Source organism: Pan paniscus, chromosome 19 (assembly GCF_029289425.2).
Source record: "Pan paniscus chromosome 19, NHGRI_mPanPan1-v2.0_pri, whole genome shotgun sequence".
In the NCBI taxonomy this organism is placed as follows: domain Eukaryota; kingdom Metazoa; phylum Chordata; class Mammalia; order Primates; family Hominidae; genus Pan; species Pan paniscus.
Window position 1 is genome coordinate 8,089,461 of NC_073268.2, and position 18,289 is coordinate 8,107,749.

Sequence of the window (18,289 nt, forward strand, 5' to 3'; positions counted from 1 at the left end):
AAGGAACGTTTATCAAGCACCTACCACGCACTGAAGGAACGTTTATCAAGCACCTACTACGCACTGAAGGAACGTTTATCAAGCACCTACTACGCACTGAAGGAACGTTTATCAAGCGTCTACCACGCACTGAAGCAACGTTTATCAAGCATCTACCACGCACTGAAGGAACGTTTATCAAGCACCTACTACGCACTGAAGGAACGTTTATCAAGCGTCTACCACGCACTGAAGCAACGTTTATCAAGCACCTACCACGCACTGAAGGAATGTTTATCAACCACCTACTACGCACTGAAGGAACATTTATCAAGCACCTACCACGCACCAGGGGCTGAAGGAACGTTTATCAAGCACCTACCACGCACCAGGGGCTGAAGGAACGTTTATCCAGCACATACCACGCACTGAAGGAACGTTTATCAAGCACCTACCATGCACCAGGGGCTGAAGGAATGTTTATCAAGCACCTACCACGCACCAGGGGCTGAAGGAACGTTTATCAAGCACCTACTACACACTGAAGGAATGTTTATCAGGCACCTACCACGCACCAGGGGCTGGAGAAATGTTTATCAAGCACCTACTACACACTGAAGGAACGTTTATCAGGCACCTACCACGCACCAGGGGCTGAAGGAACGTTTATCAAGCACCTACCACGCACTGAAGGAACGTTTATCAAGCACCTACTACACACTGGAGGAACATTTATCAAGGACCCACCACGCACCAGGGGCTGAAGGAACGTTCATGAAGCACCTACTACACACTGAAGGAATGTTTATCAGGCACCTACCACGCACCAGGGGCTGAAACAATGTTTATCAAGCACCTACTACACACTGAAGGAACGTTTATCAGGAATCTACCACGCACCAGCGGCTGAAGGAACATTTATCAAGCACCTACCACGCACTAAAGGAACGTTTATCAAGCACCTACTACACACTGAAGAAACATTTATCAAGCACCTATCACGCACCAGGGGCTGAAGGAACGTTTATCCAGCACGTATCACGCACTGAAGGAATGTTTATCAACCACCTACCATGCACCAGGGGCTGAAGGAATGTTTATCAAGCACCTACCACGCACCAGGGGCTGAAGGAACGTTTATGAAGCACCTACCATGCACCAGGGGTTGAAGGAACGTTTATCAAGCACCTACTACGCACTGAAGGAATGTTTATCAAGCACCTACCATGCACTGAAGGTACGTTTATCAAGCACCTACCACGCACCAGGGGCTGAAGGAACCTTTATCAAGCACCTACCATGCACCAGGGGCTGAAGGAACGTTTATCAAGCACCTACCATGCACCAGGGGCTGAAGGAATGTTTATCAAGCACCTACCATGCACCAGGGGCTGAAGGAATGTTTATCAAGCACCTACCACGCACTGAAGGAACGTTCATCAGGCACCTACCACGCACTGAAGGAATGTTTATCAAGCACCTACTACCCACTGAAGGAATGTTTATCAAGCAACTACCAGGCAACAGGGGCTGAAGGAATGTTTATCAAGCACCTACCATGCAACAGGGGCTGAAGGAATGTTTATCAAGCACATACTACGCACTGAAGGAATGTTTATCAAGCACCTATCATGACCAGGCGATGAAGGAACGTTTATCAAGCACCTACCATGCACCAGGGGCTGAAGGAATGTTTATCAAGCCCCTACTACGCACTGAAGGAATGTTTATCAACCACCTATCATGCACCAGGGGCTAAAGGAACGTTTATCAAGCACCTACCATGCACCAGGGCTGAAGGAATGTTTATCAAACACCTATCATGCACCAGGGGCTGAAGGAACGTTTATCAAGCACCTACCATGCACCAGGGGCTGAAGGAACGTTTATCAAGCACCTATCACGCACTGAAGGAACGTTTATCAGGCACCTACCACGCACTGAAGGAATCTTTATCACGCACCTATTACACACTGAAGGAACGTTTATCAAACACCTACTACGTACTGAAGGAACGTTCATCCAGCACCTACCACACACCAGGGGCTGAAGGAACGTTTCTGAAGCACCTACCACGCACTGAAGGAACGTTTATCAAGCACCTACCATGCACCAGGGGCTGAAGGAACGTTTATCAAGCACCTACTACACACTGAAGGAATGTTTATCAAGCACCTACCATGCACCAGGGGCTGAAGGAACGTTTATCAAGCACCTACTACAGACTGAAGGAATGTTTATCAAGCACCTACCATGCACCAGGGGCTGAAGGAATGTTTATCAAGCACCTACCACGCACTGAAGGAACGTTCATCAGGCACCTACCACGCACTGAAGGAACGTTTATCAAGCGTCTACCACGCACTGAAGCAACGTTTATCAAGCATCTACCACGCACTGAAGGAACGTTTATCAAGCACCTACCATGCACCAGGGGCTGAAGGAATGTTTATCAAGCACCTACCACGCACCAGGGGCTGAAGGAACGTTTATGAAGCACCTACCATGCACCAGGGGTTGAAGGAACGTTTATCAAGCACCTACTACGCACTGAAGGAATGTTTATCAAGCACCTACCATGCACTGAAGGTACGTTTATCAAGCACCTACCACGCACCAGGGGCTGAAGGAACCTTTATCAAGCACCTACCATGCACCAGGGGCTGAAGGAACGTTTATCAAGCACCTACCATGCACCAGGGGCTGAAGGAATGTTTATCAAGCACCTACCATGCACCAGGGGCTGAAGGAATGTTTATCAAGCACCTACCACGCACTGAAGGAACGTTCATCAGGCACCTACCACGCACTGAAGGAATGTTTATCAAGCACCTACTACGCACTGAAGGAATGTTTATCAAGCAACTACCAGGCAACGGGGGCGGAAGGAATGTTTATCAAGCACCTACCACGCACTGAAGGAACGTTTATCAGGCACCTAGCACGCACTGAAGGAATGTTTATCAAGCACCTACTACGCACTGAAGGAACATTTATCAAGCACCTATCACGCACCAGGGGCTGAAGTAACGTTTATCAAGCACCTACCACGCACTGAAGGAACGTTTATCAGGCACCTACCATGCACTGAAGGAATGTTTATCAAGCACCTACGACGCACTGAAGGAACGTTTATCAAGCACCTACTACATACTGAAGGAACGTTTATCCAGCACCTACCACGCACCAGGGGCTGAAGGAACGTTTCTCAAGCACCTACCACGCACTGAAGGAACGTTTATCAAGCACCTACCATGCACCAGGGGCTGAAGGAACGTTTATCAAGCACCTACTACACACTGAAGGAATGTTTATCACGCACCTACCATGCACCAGGGGCTGAAGGAACGTTTATCAAGCACCTACTACACACTGAAGGAATGTTTATCAAGCACCTACCATGGCCCAGGGGCTGAAGGAATGTTTATCAAGCACCTACCACGCACCGGGCGCTGAAGGAACGTTTATAAGGCACCTACCACGCAGTGAAGGAATGTTTATCAAGCACCTACTGCACACTGAAGGAACGTTTGTCAAGCACCTACTACACACTGAAGGAACGTTTATCAAGCACCTACCACGCACCAGGGGCTGAAGGAACGTTTATCAAGCACCTACCATGCACTGAAGGAACGTTTATCCGGCACCTACCACGCACTGAAGGAATGTTTATCGAGCACCTACTACGCACTGAAGGAACATTTATCAAGCACCTACCACGCACCAGGGGCTGAAGGAACGTTTATCAAGCACCTACCACGCACCAGGGGCTGAAGGAACGTTTATCCAGCACCTACCACGCACTGAAGGAACGTTTATCAAGCACCTACCATGCACCAGGGGCTGAAGGAATGTTTATCAAGCACCTACCACGCACCAGGGGCTGAAGGAATGTTTATCAAGCACCTACTACACACTGAAGGAATGTTTATCAGGCACCTACCACGCACCAGGGGCTGAAGAAATGTTTATCAAGCACCTACTACACACTGAAGGAAAGTTTATCAGGCACCTACCACGCCCCAGGGGCTGAAGGAACGTTTATCAAGCACCTACCACGCACCAGGGGCTGAAGGAACATTTATCAAGCACCTACCACGCACTGAAGGAACGTTTATCAAGCACCTACCACGCACTGAAGGAAAGTTCATCAGGCACCTACCACGCACTGAAAGAACGTTTATCAAGCACCTACTACACACTGAAGGAACGTTTATCAGGCACCTACCACGCACCAGGGGCTGAAGGAATGTTTATCAAGCACCTACCACGCACCAGGCACTGAAGGAATGTTTATCAAGCACCTACCACCACCAGGGGCTGAAGGAATGTTTATCAAGCACCTACCACACACCAGGCACTGAAGGAACGTTTATCAAGCACCTACCTCGTACCAGGCACTGAAGAAATGTTTATCAAGCATCTACCACGCACCAGGGGCTGAAGGAATGTTTATGAAGCACCTACCACGCACCAGGGGCTGAAGGAATGTTTATGAAGCACCTACCACGTACCAGGCACTGAAGAAATGTTTATCAAGCACCTACCACGTACCGGGCACTGAAGAAATGTTTATGAAGCACCTACCACGCACCAGGTGCTGAAGGAATGTTTATCAAGCACCTACCACGCACCAGGGGCTGAAGGAATGTTTATCAAGCACCTACCACGCACCAGGCACTGAAGGAATATTTATCAAGCACCTACCACGTACCGGGCACTGAAGAAATGTTTATCAAGCAACTATCACGCGCCAGGTGCTGTGCCTGACATTTTCACATGACCTTGCTGCCTGATGAATGAATCATGTAGTGAAAGAGGTATTATTCCTCCTCTTTGTAATAATAAATGAGGATGAGACAGGATTGAGGACAGCGAGTGACCTGCCTAAGGAAGCGTAACTGCTAAGTTAGCAGGAAAGGTCATTAAGATGGTACTTAAGATGCTGAAATTGAGTTAGCCAGTCTGAGTTCTGACACTGTGCAACCTTCTAAAGGGGTGACCGGGACAAGTCATCTAATTTCTCTGAGCCTCAGTATTCTCGTCTATAAAACTGGGATGATGGTAACATCTATAATCTGTTACTGAAAGATAACGCATGGAATGCTCTTAACACAGTGTCTCGCAGCACGTATAAATTCCACAGTAAATTTTAGCTACTGTTATAATTTTAAGAATACTTGCACTATCACTAAAAATCACTAAATTTAGATAACTGATAATTATCAATTAATTCAGATATGTATCAATTAATTGAAATTATGGTGATTTAAGTTTTATTCTTTTTTTCAAAAAAATCTGACCGGGCGCGATGGCAACATGCCTGTAATCCCAGCAGTTTGGGAGGCCAAGGCAGGTGGATCACTTGAGGCCAGGAATTCGAGACCAGCCTGGCCAACACTGTGAAATCCCGTCTCTACCAAAAGTACAAAATTAGCCGGGTGTGGTGGTGGGCACCTGCAATCCCAGCTACTTGGGAGGCTGAGGCAGGAGAATCACTTGAACCTGGGAGGCGGAGGTTGCCATGAGCACAAATCACGCTACTGCACTCCAGCCTGCCGGACAGAGTGAGACTCTGTCAAAAAAAAAAAAAAAAAAAAAAAATCTGCATTTTTCTAAAATGGAAGTGATTTAGTTTTGTCATAATGGGAAAAATCTTTTTTATGAAAAAGAAAGCTGTGTCTTGATTCTAGGTAGAACGTGACAGTTTCTTAGTCGTGGCTTTCTGTGGGCCTTCTGAAACAGATGTGCATTTTAATGACTGAGGAAAATGAAAATGAGAACAGACTTGTCTTGATTCAACGTAGAAGTGAACTTGAGGATTTCTTAGCCGTGGCTTTCCATGGGTCTTCTGAAACAGATCTGCATTTTAATGACTGAGGAAAATGAGAACAGACTTGAGAACTCTTCTAACTGTTTCAAAGTGTCTTTGGGGGATCATAACGCAGCCTCCTAAATGGATACATGTTCACAATCCTGAAACCTAATATAAATTATGTGCCAGATTGTAAGAAAATTTAATTTATTCAGTTTCTGTTTTTTCCTAAAACTACCATTAATAGGCAAAACACTAGGTGTGTTTGCTTCTGAACAGAGACTTGGATTATTTACCTGAGTGATGTGAGCAGCCCTAGGAAAAGGCACGGAGAGAGGCGGGGACCATGAGACCAACAGCCCCTGCTCGGGAGCCCACGGTTCTCTATCCTACGTACAGGGGCATAACCAGACATACTCATTTCTAAGGATTTGTAGGATTTAAATCTAAAAGATAGAATCCTTTGTATTTCCACCAAAACACTCCAAATAACTACTTTTTCCAGAATCAGGAGAACTAGTTTTACTTCTAGCTTCACTATTATAAGTTATATGGCTTTGGGCATAATACAAAGAAGAGAAGGAAGGAAGGAAGGAAGGAAGGAAGGAAGGGAGGGAGGGAGGGAAGGAGGGAGGGAGGGAGGTAGCGAAGGGAGTTTGGAGGGAGGGAAGGGAGTTTGGAGGGAGGGGAGGGGAAAGGGGAAGGGAGGGAGAGAGGAAAGAAGGAAGGAAGGGAGAGTGGGAGGAAGGGAGGAACGGAGAGAGGGAGGAAGGGAGGGAGGGAGGGAGGAAGGCAGGGAGGGAGGGAGGGAGTGAGGGAAGAAGGAAGGGAGGGAGGGAGGAAGGGAGGAAGGAAGGAAAGAAGATACCAGAAGGAAAGTTCATTAGTTTTCAGGGAAAAATATTCAACGCAGATTGGAGTATGTGGGTTGGCTGTTCAACACATCTTCTCCACTGTGGAAAAGTCCTGGTGTCAGATCAAGAAAAGCTGGAGATGAATATACACCATGATGATGGTGAATGCTTGAAGAACTCATAATCATATCAGCATGAACACTCGTGTGGACCCACCAGGACTGGGCACATGCTGACAGAAATGTATCCATTAATTGAAATTATGGTGATTTAAATTTTATTCTTTTTTTCAAAAAAATCTGGCCGGGCACGATGGCAACATGCTTGCAATCCCAGCAGTTTAGGAGGCCGAGGCTCTTCCACTTTTAGGCAGGTTACTTAAGCTGATTTTGCCTCAGTTGCCACATTTGCCAAAAAGACTTACTCACTCTCTCTGTATGGCATGCCACAATCCTGCATAAAGAGGCAGTGTGGTGGCGTGATCACAGCTCACTGCAACCTCTGCCTCTCAGGCTCAAGTGACCTTCCCACCTTAGCCTCCCAAGTAGCTAAAAGATCTGGAGCAGGTGATTTAATGTCTCTGTTTCAGCTTCTTTATCTGTGAAAAGGGGAAATAGCATAGCCATCTGATGAATTTATTGTTAGAATGAAATTAATTGGGTTCCAATTCCTGGTAAGTGCTCAGTAAATAGTAACTTATTATCAACTCATACAGGTTATCTAAGAAAATAAGCAATATGGAGGCCGGGCACAGTGGCTCACACCTGTAATTCCAGCATTTTGGGAGGCCGAGGTGGGAGGATCACTAGAGCTCAGGAGTTTGAGACTGGCCTGGGCAACATAGCAAGACCTCATCTCTACTAAAAATCAAGAAAATGAGCCAGGTGTGGTGGTGTGCGCCGGTAGTACCAGCTATTTGGGAGGCTAGGGTGAGAGGATCACTTGAACCCAGGAGGTCAAGGCTGCAGTAAGCTATGATTATGCCACCGCACCCAAGCCTGGGCAACAGAGTGAAGAAATTTTTTAATGAAAGAAAGAAAATAACACTATGGGAAGGAAATGTGGTCTAGAAGTTAATTTTGCTGTAACTCATCAGCAACACTACTAGAATCTCAAAGTCAGAGTTTCGGAGGGACCACCTGACTTTCATCACATTTCCCTCCCCCTTCTTCGGCCTGGCCCGCAGAAGGCTGCACCTGCATGTGAATCTAGCAAACTGCCGCTCTGCATTTCCCTCTCCTTGTCTAGCAGCAGGACTCAGGGCCACACCCCCGCGGGCTCATATTCCTTCATTCCCACATCTCTTCAATCGGCTCCAGGATGCCACCTGCTGAAGTCAGAAGCCCTTCTGCTATCAGGTGCCACTGAGGAGCATCACTCCATCCTCAACAGCACCAGCTATGGACCTAAAGGTTTCAGGGATTCTATGACCCCACCGTCTCTCACAAAGTTGTCCAAGTTTCCTACTCTACATCTACCAGCTCCACCTGGCTACATCTGCTCAGTAGAGTTATCTATGTCTCACTTGTTTACCAATCTTTGGTCAAAAGTGTGTTTGTGGTCCTTTGGTTCTTTCTCTCCCACTCCCTGCCTCCCTCTTTACCTTCAAAGTCATTCAGGGAATACTACAGTTAAGCAAGTACTGTGCCATGCCACGGGTTTCCAAAACGAATAAGACACAGCCCTCAAGTTGCTCAAAGTTTAATAGGGAAGACAAAGACATAAAAATGATTACATAACAAAGCAGAAAGGTAGTCTAGGTACTGTGGTGTCTTGAAAGAGAAAGAAATATGCTCTGGCTGAGGCAAGAAATGCTGACATTGTAAGGGACCTAAAAGAGCCAAAACAGTGTTGAAAAAGAACAAAGTTGGAAGACTCATAGTTCTTGATTTCAAAGATTACTACAAAGCTATTATAGCCAAACAGTGTGGTACTGGCCTGAGGGTGGACATACAGATGCTGAGGATGGACATACAGATAGATGGAATAGAACTGAGAGTCCAGAAATAATCCCACACATCTATGGTTAACTGATTTTTTACGAGGGTATCAAGACCATCCAATGTGAAAAGAATAGTCGTTTCAACAAATAGTGCTGGGAAAGCTGAGTATCCTTTCAGCAAAAGAATGCTGCTGAATCTTTGCCTCACACCATATACAAAAATTAACTCGAAATGGATTGAAGACCTACATTTTTTTCCTTTTTTTTCTTTTTTGTGAAGACCTAAATTTAAGAACTAAAACTAAAATTCTTAGAAGAAACCACAGAGCAAATCTTTATGATTCTGGATCAGGCAATGGTATCTTAGATATCTCACACACACACAAACACACACACAAACACACACACACACACACACACGATATACCAACTTCAGAAAATCAAGGACATTATCAAGAAAGTGAAAAGGCAACCCACCCACAAAATGGGAGAGAATATTTACAAATTTCATATCTGATAAGGGGTCTAGTATCCAGATATAAAAAGAACTTTTACAATTCAACAACAGAAAGACAACCCAATTTAAAAATGGGCAAAACATTTAATTCTCATTTCCTCAAAGAGAATACACAAATCGCCAGTAGCATCTGAGAAGGTGATCAACATATTAGTCATGCGAGGAATGCAAACTGTAACCACAATGAGATACCACTTCACACCCACGAAAATGGCTATAATTAAAAAAGGAAAACAAGTGTGGGAGAAGATGTGGAGAAACTGGATTCCTTACACTTTGCTGTGGAAAGGTACAACGGCACAGTCACTTCAGAAAACAGTGTGGCAGTTTCTCAAAATGTTAAACATAAATTGACCATACGGCTCTTTCAGTTCCATTCCTTAGGTCCCTTAGATCCTTTTTTTTTTTTTTTTTTTTTTTTTTGAGACAGAGTCTCCCTCTGTCACCCAGGCTGGAGTGCAGTGGTGCAATCTTGGCTCACTGCAATCTCCACCTCCCAGGTTCAAGCCATTCTCCTGTCTCAGCCTCCCAAGTAGCTGGGATTACAGGCACGCACGCTACCACACCCGGCTAATTTTTGTATTTTTATTAGAGACAGGGTTTCGCCATGTTGGCCAGGCTGGTCTTGAACTCCTGACCTCAGGTGATCTGCCCACCTCGGCCTCCCAACGTGCTGGGATTACAGGCGTGAGCCACCACGCCTGGCCTTTAGGTACATATTGAAGAGAACTGAAAACATGTTCACACGAAAAATTGTACATGAATGTTCACAGCATTATTCAAAATTAGAAAGTAGAAATAACTCAAACGTCCAATAGACGAATGAATAAACAAAATGTGGTCTATCCATATGATGGATTGTTACTCAGCCACAAAAAGGAATGGAGTGCTGACACATGCCCCACCATGCACATGCCCTGAAAACACTACACTAAGTGAAGAAAGCCAGGCACAAGATGTGCCACATGCCATATGATTCTATGTATGCAAAATGCCAGGAGGGGCAAATCTATAGAGACAGAAAGTAGGCTAATGGTTGTCAGGGGAATGTAGAATGACTGCTGAGAGGTACGGGGTTTCTTTTTGGGGTAATGAAGATGTTCTGGAATTAGATGGTGGTGGTGGTTTCATAACATTGTGGATATACTAAAAACAACTAAATTGTACACTTTATTTATTTATTTATAAAATAGAGTCTCACTCTGTTACCCAGGCTGGAGTGCAGTGCTGCAATCTTGGCTCACTACAACCTCAGCCTCCCAGGTTCAAGAGATTCTCCTACCTCAGCCTCCTGAGTAGCTGGGACTATAGGTGTGTGCCATCATGTCCAGCAAATTTTTTGTGTTTTTAGTAGAGACAGGGTCCCACCATGCTGGCCTCGAACTCCTGACCTCAAATGATTTGCACTCCTCAGCCTCCCAAAGGAGTGAGCCACTGCTCCTGGCCAACTGTATACTTTAAAAGGGTGAATTCTGTGGTATATGAATTATACCTCAGGTTTTTAAATGGGGACAGTCATTTGAACTTGATCTTAAAGGACGTGCTCCTTGGGCAGACGATAGCAGGAAGAAAATTCTGGGCAGAAAGAATAAAATGAGAAAAGGCATGGAAGCCACAAAAGAGCAATATGCATTCAGGGAAGTAAACATGGCTGCGACTGGAGAACAGGGCACATACTCCGGAGTGAGCGGCAGAAACTGACCTAGCAGTGGAGTAAAGAGATAGATAATGAAAGCTCTATATGCCAACCAAGGAAGAGGCCATGGGATGCCTTCCATGAGAATGAGGTCTCCCAGGAAAATGACTTAACCAAGTTGCCAGGCTCAATCCATCTTGTCAAGGAAGTCTCCTTCCGTCAACTCAGAATCATCCAATGACTACACTCCACTTTGGCCAGCCAACAGTCCTTCTGGAATCATCCAATGACTACACTCCACTTTGGCCAGCCAACAGTCCTTCTGGAAATATCCAATGACTACACTCCACTTTGGCCAGCCAACAGTCCTTCTGGAATCATCCAATGACTACACTCCACTTTGGCCAGCCAACAGTCCTTCTGGAATCATCCAATGACTACACTCCACTTTGGCCAGCCAACAGTCCTTCTGGAATCATCCAATGACTACACTCCACTTTGGCCAGCCAACAGTCATTCTGACATTTATAAGATACACTTATTTACAGTATTGGTTGTTCTCAGTTTTCTTCCCAGCAGGGTATAGACTCCTTGAGGACAGTCTCGTTTCCAATCTTAACTCTGTCAGTCCAAGTACAGGAGTAGCCTGAGGAGCCCCTGGGATGTTGAATGAGATTGGCAGTTTGAACCAAGCTCTTTAGCTTCCCTAACCTCTCTTTACTCATGTTTTCACCCCGTTTGAACTGCCCTCCTAATCACAAACTCATTCAGAATTTCGCCCTCATCTGTTTCAAACACCACTTCCTTACGAGGGCCTTCTTTGCCTCCCCACCTGGATATGAGCTCCTCCCTCTTTAAAAAGGGTGTATTTTGTACTTTTCTTACGGCACTGATTTCCTCATCTCTTATATTAAAGTTACTGGGTGTTGCTGTCATCTTACACATCTCTTGCCCTCAGCTACTGGAATCTAAACACCTTAGCCAAGGGTTTATGCCTTTCTGAGCCTTGCAGCTCCCAGCACTGTGCTGGGCAGGGTCTGAACTGTTTAACCAGCAGCAAAAATGACAGAATCAGAGACAGAAATAACCATTATCACAAAAGTTTTTTTAAATCCTAGAAGAAACTACACAAAACAGGATGCAGGCATCAAGAACACAGAATGCGTGTTGAATCAATTTGTGACCACTTGGCTTGTTTATTTCCATCACATGGATTTTATTTTGCTAGAACTCCAGAAGACTCAGACAAAAAGTAATGGCCTCCCAGCTGCTGCGTTCCCAAGTCTGTGGTTTTCCTATGATATAAACAAAGGACTCTGGAGGCACGGTCTCTGTTCGTATTTGCTGGTGTGGGCACGGGGCAGAAGTGGAGGGTGGGACGGGGCAGGGTTTGAGGGAAATCCACCGAACGAACCGACAGTTCGTATAAGCAACACTTGCAGTGTTAAACCCCTTCCAACCGTGATTTTATTGAAAAAAAAAAATCCCACTCTTCCTTTGGTGAATGTGAAAATTCTTTCGGCAGCTGCATTCCGATCTGAAGTGTGCGGCAGTTCAGGAGAGATGGCAGCTGGCACAGATCCCACTCAGGATGTAGAGAATGCTTACCAGCAGCGAGGGGATCATGAGAGCTGGCAACACGAATCCTCTAAGCAGATGGACTGGCCTCACTTTGCCTGCTCAGAGTGTTCTCCTGTGAATGCTGAGAATACTGGAAGTACCCATCAGCACCGGAATGCTGAAAAGATCAGCTTTTTGAATAAAACTGTGACATCAGCTATTTTAGGACTTGCCACTTCAGTTCATAAAACCCTAAAGCCTACATTTTGGTTTTAATCTTATTTTTGTTAAATATTTACAATCTACTGCAAAACCAAATTCAGACCAAATGTCTGCTTACACAACCTTGTGACATGGTCACTCCTCCTGACAAGAGGGAGAGGGAACTAACATTTAATGAGCATTTACTATGTGCCTGGCACTAGACCCGTCCGTTCCATGTTTCATCCTCACAGCAATGCTGGGAGGCAGAGATCCACAGTTCACTTGGGGTATGTGGGCCCAGATGATGTCACGTTGGCCCAGACAGGTGAATCATTTGCTCAACACCCCAAAGGAAACCCTGGAGGAGTTAGGTCTGTCTGACTCTAAAGTTAGTGTTCCTCCCACTGCCCTCTGGTACTGGCCAGTATAACCTAGATAAATTGTTTCTCCAGAATTTGCTACAAGAGCCTATGACTCTAGAGCAGACATTGGCAAACTTTTTCTGTAAAGGGCCAGAGAGTAAATATTTAATTTTTTTAGCTTTGTGGGCTAGTCTCTGTTGCAATGGCTCAATTCTACCACTATACTGCAAAAAGGCAGCCATAGATAATACATAAATAAAGGAACATGGCTGTATTCCAATAAAACTTTATTTTCAAATACAAGCAGTGGGCCAGATCTGGTTCCCAGGCTCTAGTTTGCCAACCCCTGCTCTACAAAGTTCTAGAGTTGCAGCTGCATGTTACTTGGGTTTAGCATAACAAAGGCCCATTTCCAACTTAATTAACAAAAATGAATCTCCCATATTCAAGACTACAAGAGAGATAAAAGAGGGGGTGAAAGACATGGTCTGTGCACTTACGGAATTGACATTCATTTGGGAAAAAAAGGCATAGGCACATAAAAGTCAAAAATAGGATGATGAGGTAGCGCTCGGTAAGTGCCAAAGGAGGAGACTTGAGGGCCAAGGGCTGACTGATGGGCCACCACGATATTAGAAAACCAGAGTTCACAACCTGATCAAATACTCTTGCATTGGCACCAGAGCTCAGAAGGAGTTGGAAAAACCTCTCAGTGGGCAAGAATGAAGAATGAGTCAGAAGTTACTGCTTTAAGCACTAATGAAAACACCCATTCTGGTGAGACCACACCAAGGTTTTCAGCATGTGTCAGATACTAATCAAAGATAATACGTAAATAAAGGAACATGGCTGATTGGTTTTTAATTAACAAAAATGAATCTCCCATATTCAAGACTACATGAGAGATAAAAGAGGGGTGAAAGACATGGTCTGTGCACTTACGGAATTGACATTCATTTGGGAAGAAAAGGCATAGGCACATAAAAGCCAAAAATAGGAACATGAGAGGAACATGAGGTAGCGCTCAGTAATTAAAAATGATCCATCTCAGCTGGGCACTGTGGCTCATGCCTGTAATCCCAGCACTTTGGGAGGCCTTGGTGGGAAGATTGCTTGACGCCAGGAGTTCAGGACCAGCCTGGGCAACATAGAAAGACTCTTAGCTCTACAAAAAATTTAAAAAGTAGTTGGACACAGTGGCATGCACCTGTGATCTCAGCTACTTGGGAGGCTGAGGCAGGAGGACTGATGAGCCCAGAGGGTCAAGGCTGCAAGGAGTCATGGTGGCACCACTGCAGTCCAGCCTGAGTGACAGAGAGAGACCCTGTCTCTAAAAAAATATAAATAAACCACAGACAACATCTCCTTTAGACTCATCAAACACATTTACTTCGTCTCTTTTTTTTTTGCCATCCTCCAATACTGTGATGCTCTGTCTCATTCTAAAAGGACAAGCAACTGAACTGACGTGGGTGCGACACAAACTGAGTGCTTTCAGGAACTCCGGGGGCCTTTCCATTCTCCTCTCAGCTGATCCTTTACGCTCCGATGAGCCTGGAGAAGCTACAGACAAGGGCCAATAGAAGCCACCTTGGGCTGCTCTCGTTAGTTTGTAGGATGCCATTTCCCAAGACCTTACCTTGCTCATGGCAGTCAGGGCAGGATCACAGGCAGCATCCAGATCCTGAACCAGCAGCTGAATACTGCTGGAGATGACGCTGAAAATCAAACAAATCACTGTGGTCACCCTTTCAAACAACGGCCGTCTGAATGACTGACACTCAGGCCCCTGTGTAAAAATCACATTCATCATTTCATTGGCAAAGTTTGAGCTTTAATGAATGACAGCGGAGGAACAGCTTGGCTCTTTCTTCATGTCCTGGTTTTATCTGGGTGTGTCCTCACCCAGTCAGGATACAGAATCCCACGGTCAGTCTCCCTAATCACCACCCCAGTATCCCTGTTCACATCTTCCTCCAAAAGAACCTGCTTCCCAAAAATGTTTAAGTCAGCACTGAAGAAAATAAAAAGTTAAGAAAAGTGGAGGAAATAAACTAAGAAGAGAATTTTGATTCTTCGTCAATAAGTGGTTGATGTGAAAGCTGAGGCCTGGCCCATGCCTGTCTCATTTAATGGCAGTGTAACAGAAACTGACCACAACAAAAATACCACAAGGTCCTAACAGGGAAAGACGGCTTTACTGTTAGAATTTCCTGGACGGACCTCCCCTGCCACTCCCACACTCTTATTCCCTCAGTGGCTAAATTTAAGCCATTTATACTTTATACTTTAAAACACTGAAGGTAGGCCTGGCCTTCTGTGGGTTTAGGTGGGGGCAGATCAGCGATGGCCAAGGGAGAATGTCTTCTCTGTGGTTATTCTTCACAGTGAGACAATGAAGACCCCATAAGCTAAAAGAGCAACTGCATTTGAGGAGGTACAATGGCAGCCCAGTTCTGAAGCTTCTTCTTAGTGGCCAGTAGGGACTCATTCTGACCCAACAGAAACCTCTTAAGTTCTGCAGTGACTAAAGCCAACAGCCTGAGGCATGCTGCTGTGTAGTAGACAAAGGGCAGGCAGCGAGCAAGTGTGTACAAGGTATATACGTGCTGCACGCTGCTGTGTAGTGGAGAAAGGGCAGTGAGCAAGTGTGTGCAGGGTACATACGTGCTGCACGCTGCTGTGTAGTAGACAAAGGGCAGGCAGTGAGCAAGCGTGTACAAGGTATATACGTGCTGCACGCTGCTGTGTAGTGGAGAAAGGGCAGCGAGCAAGTGTGTGCAGGGTACATACATGCTGCACGCTGCTGTGTAGTGGAGAAAGGGCAGTGAGCAAGTGTGTGCAGGGTACATACGTGCTGCACGCTGCTGTGTAGTGGAGAAAGGGCAGCGAGCAAGTGTGTGCAGGGTACATACGTGCTGCACGCTGCTGTGTAGTGGAGAAAGGGCAGTGAGCAAGTGTGTGCAGGGTACATACGTGCTGCACGCTGCTGTGTAGTGGAAAAAGGGCAGGCAGCGAGCAAGCGTGTACAAAGTATATACGTGCTGCACGCTGCTGTGTAGTGGAGAAAGGGCAGCGAGCAAGTGTGTGCAGGGTACATACGTGCTGCACGCTGCTGTGTAGTGGAGAAAGGGCAGGCAGCGAGCAAGTGTGTGCAGGGTACATACGTGCTGCACGCTGCTGTGTAGTGGAGAAAGGGCAGCGAGCAAGTGTGTGCAGGGTACATACGTGCTGCACGCTGCTGTGTAGTGGAGAAAGGGCAGGCAGCGAGCAAGCGTGTGCAGGGTACATACGTGCTGCACGCTGCTGTGTAGTGGAGAAAGGGCAGCGAGCAAGTGTGTGCAGGGTACATACGTGCTGCACGCTGCTGTGTAGTGGAGAAAGGGCAGGCAGCGAGCAAGTGTGTGCAGGGTACATACGTGCTGCACGCTGCTGTGTAGTGGAGAAAGGGCAGGCAGCCAGTAAGTGTGTGCAGGGTACATACGTGCTGCACGCTGCTGTGTAGTGGAGAAAGGGCAGGCAGCCAGTAAGTGCGTGCAGGGTACATACGTGCTGCACGCTGCTGTGTAGTGGAGAAAGGGCAGTGAGCAAGTGTGTGCAGGGTACATACGTGCTGCACGCTGCTGTGTAGTGGAGAAAGGGCAGGCAGCCAGTAAGTGTGTGCAGGGTACATACGTGCTGCACGCTGCTGTGTAGTGGAAAAAGGGCAGGCAGCGAGCAAGTGTGTGCAGGGTACATACGTGCTGCACGCTGCTGTGTAGTGGAGAAAGGGCAGCGAGCAAGTGTGTGCAGGGTACATACGTGCTGCACGCTGCTGTGTAGTGGAGAAAGGGCAGTGAGCAAGTGTGTGCAGGGTACATACGTGCTGCACGCTGCTGTGTAGTGGAGAAAGGGCAGGCAGTGAGCAAGTGTGTGCAGGGTACATACATGCTGCACGCTGCTGTGTAGTGGAAAAAGGGCAGGCAGCGAGCAAGTGTGTGCAGGGTACATACGTGCTGCACGCTGCTGTGTAGTGGAGAAAGGGCAGTGAGCAAGTGTGTGCAGGGTACATATGTGCTGCACGCTGCTGTGTAGTGGAGAAAGGGCAGGCAGCAAGCAAGTGTGTGCAGGGTACATACGTGCTGCACGCTGCTGTATAGTGGAAAAAGGGCAGGCAGCGAGCAAGTGTGTGCAGGGTACATACGTGCTGCACGCTGCTGTGTAGTGGAGAAAGGGCAGTGAGCAAGTGTGTGCCGGGTACATACGTGCTGCACGCTGCTGTGTAGTGGAGAAAGGGCAGGCAGCCAGTAAGTGCGTGCAGGGTACATACGTGCTGAACGTGTCCATCTCTCCAGTCAGATTGATTTGTTCAATCAGACTTACATCCACTTTTTCTTTGAGTTTTTCTTCTAGCTGTTGAAAAACAGAAGAAACGGATGCATGGTTAATGATTATCCACAGAAGTACCATCACAATAATAGTTAACATTTACTGAGTTTGATGATTCAGGCACAATTCCATACACTTTTTTTTTTTTTTTTTTGAGACTCGCTCTTGTTGCCTAGGCTGGAGTGCAGCGGTGCGACCTCGGCTCACTGCATCCTCTGCCTCCTGGGTTCAAGCAATTCTCCTGCCTCAGCCTCCCGAGTAGCTGGGACTACAGGCGTGCGCTACCACGCCCGGCTAATTTTGTATTTTTAGTAGAGACGGGGTTTCACCATGTTGGCCAGGCTGGTCTCAAACTCCCAACGTCAGGTGACCTGCCTGCCTTGGCCTCCCAAAGTGCTGAGATTACAGATGTGAGCCACCGTGCCTGGCCAATCTTACAACCTTATGAGGAAGATTCTATTATTAACATCCTCATTTTACAGATCAGAAAAATAGAGGGGGGGCCTACCCAAGATAGAAGTGGTAGGGCCAGGAATCAAACTTCCTCCAGAGCCTGTGCCCTTAGCACTGTGCAGTACTTGTTTCTTACGACACATCAATAATTCACATCAACTCATTCTGAAAAGACGCTGATTTTAAGATACTCCCTGCCCCATGAACTACAGACTTGCCCATCCACATTGGAAACCTTTGGTGGTGAGTAGCAGTAAAACCAGCTAAAATAGTCAGTGAATGCTACTACGGGCCAAGCACCTCATTAAGGCATTGGGGATACAGTGGTAAACAAAAGAAATGTGGTCCCTGCCGTCATCAGCCGACAGCCGGGGACAGAAACACTCAACATGCTCCTGGAGCTCAAAGAAAAATAACGGGACCAAGACTTGTAAATACTTGGGAGATATCCCTGGGAGTTGATTAATCTAGCACTGTAAACCTATTACACAAACTCTAAGAATAGCTAATGTTTTGGCCTTTTTCTTTGAGATGGAGTTTCACTCTTGTTGCCCAGGCTGGAGTGCAATGGTACGATCTTGGCTCACTGCAACCTCTGC

The 18,289-nt window shown here is 46.4% G+C and overlaps 1 protein-coding gene across 3 annotated transcripts in view; it reads right to left on the reverse strand.

The window, feature by feature from the left end:
* Nucleotides 1-18,289, reverse strand: part of VPS53 (VPS53 subunit of GARP complex) — a 218,790-nt gene that overhangs the window by 46,532 nt on the left and 153,969 nt on the right. For all 3 annotated transcript variants that reach the window (XR_010110596.1, XM_055102102.2, XM_055102101.2), the window contains 2 exons: nucleotides 17,179-17,261; nucleotides 14,509-14,587 (listed from right to left, as the gene is read on the reverse strand). Coding sequence is in view for 2 of the 3 variants with exons in the window: in XM_055102102.2 (XP_054958077.1) it covers nucleotides 14,509-14,587; nucleotides 17,179-17,261 (162 nt within the window). In the remaining variant the exon portion in view is untranslated. The remainder of the gene's footprint in view (nucleotides 1-14,508; nucleotides 14,588-17,178; nucleotides 17,262-18,289) is intronic.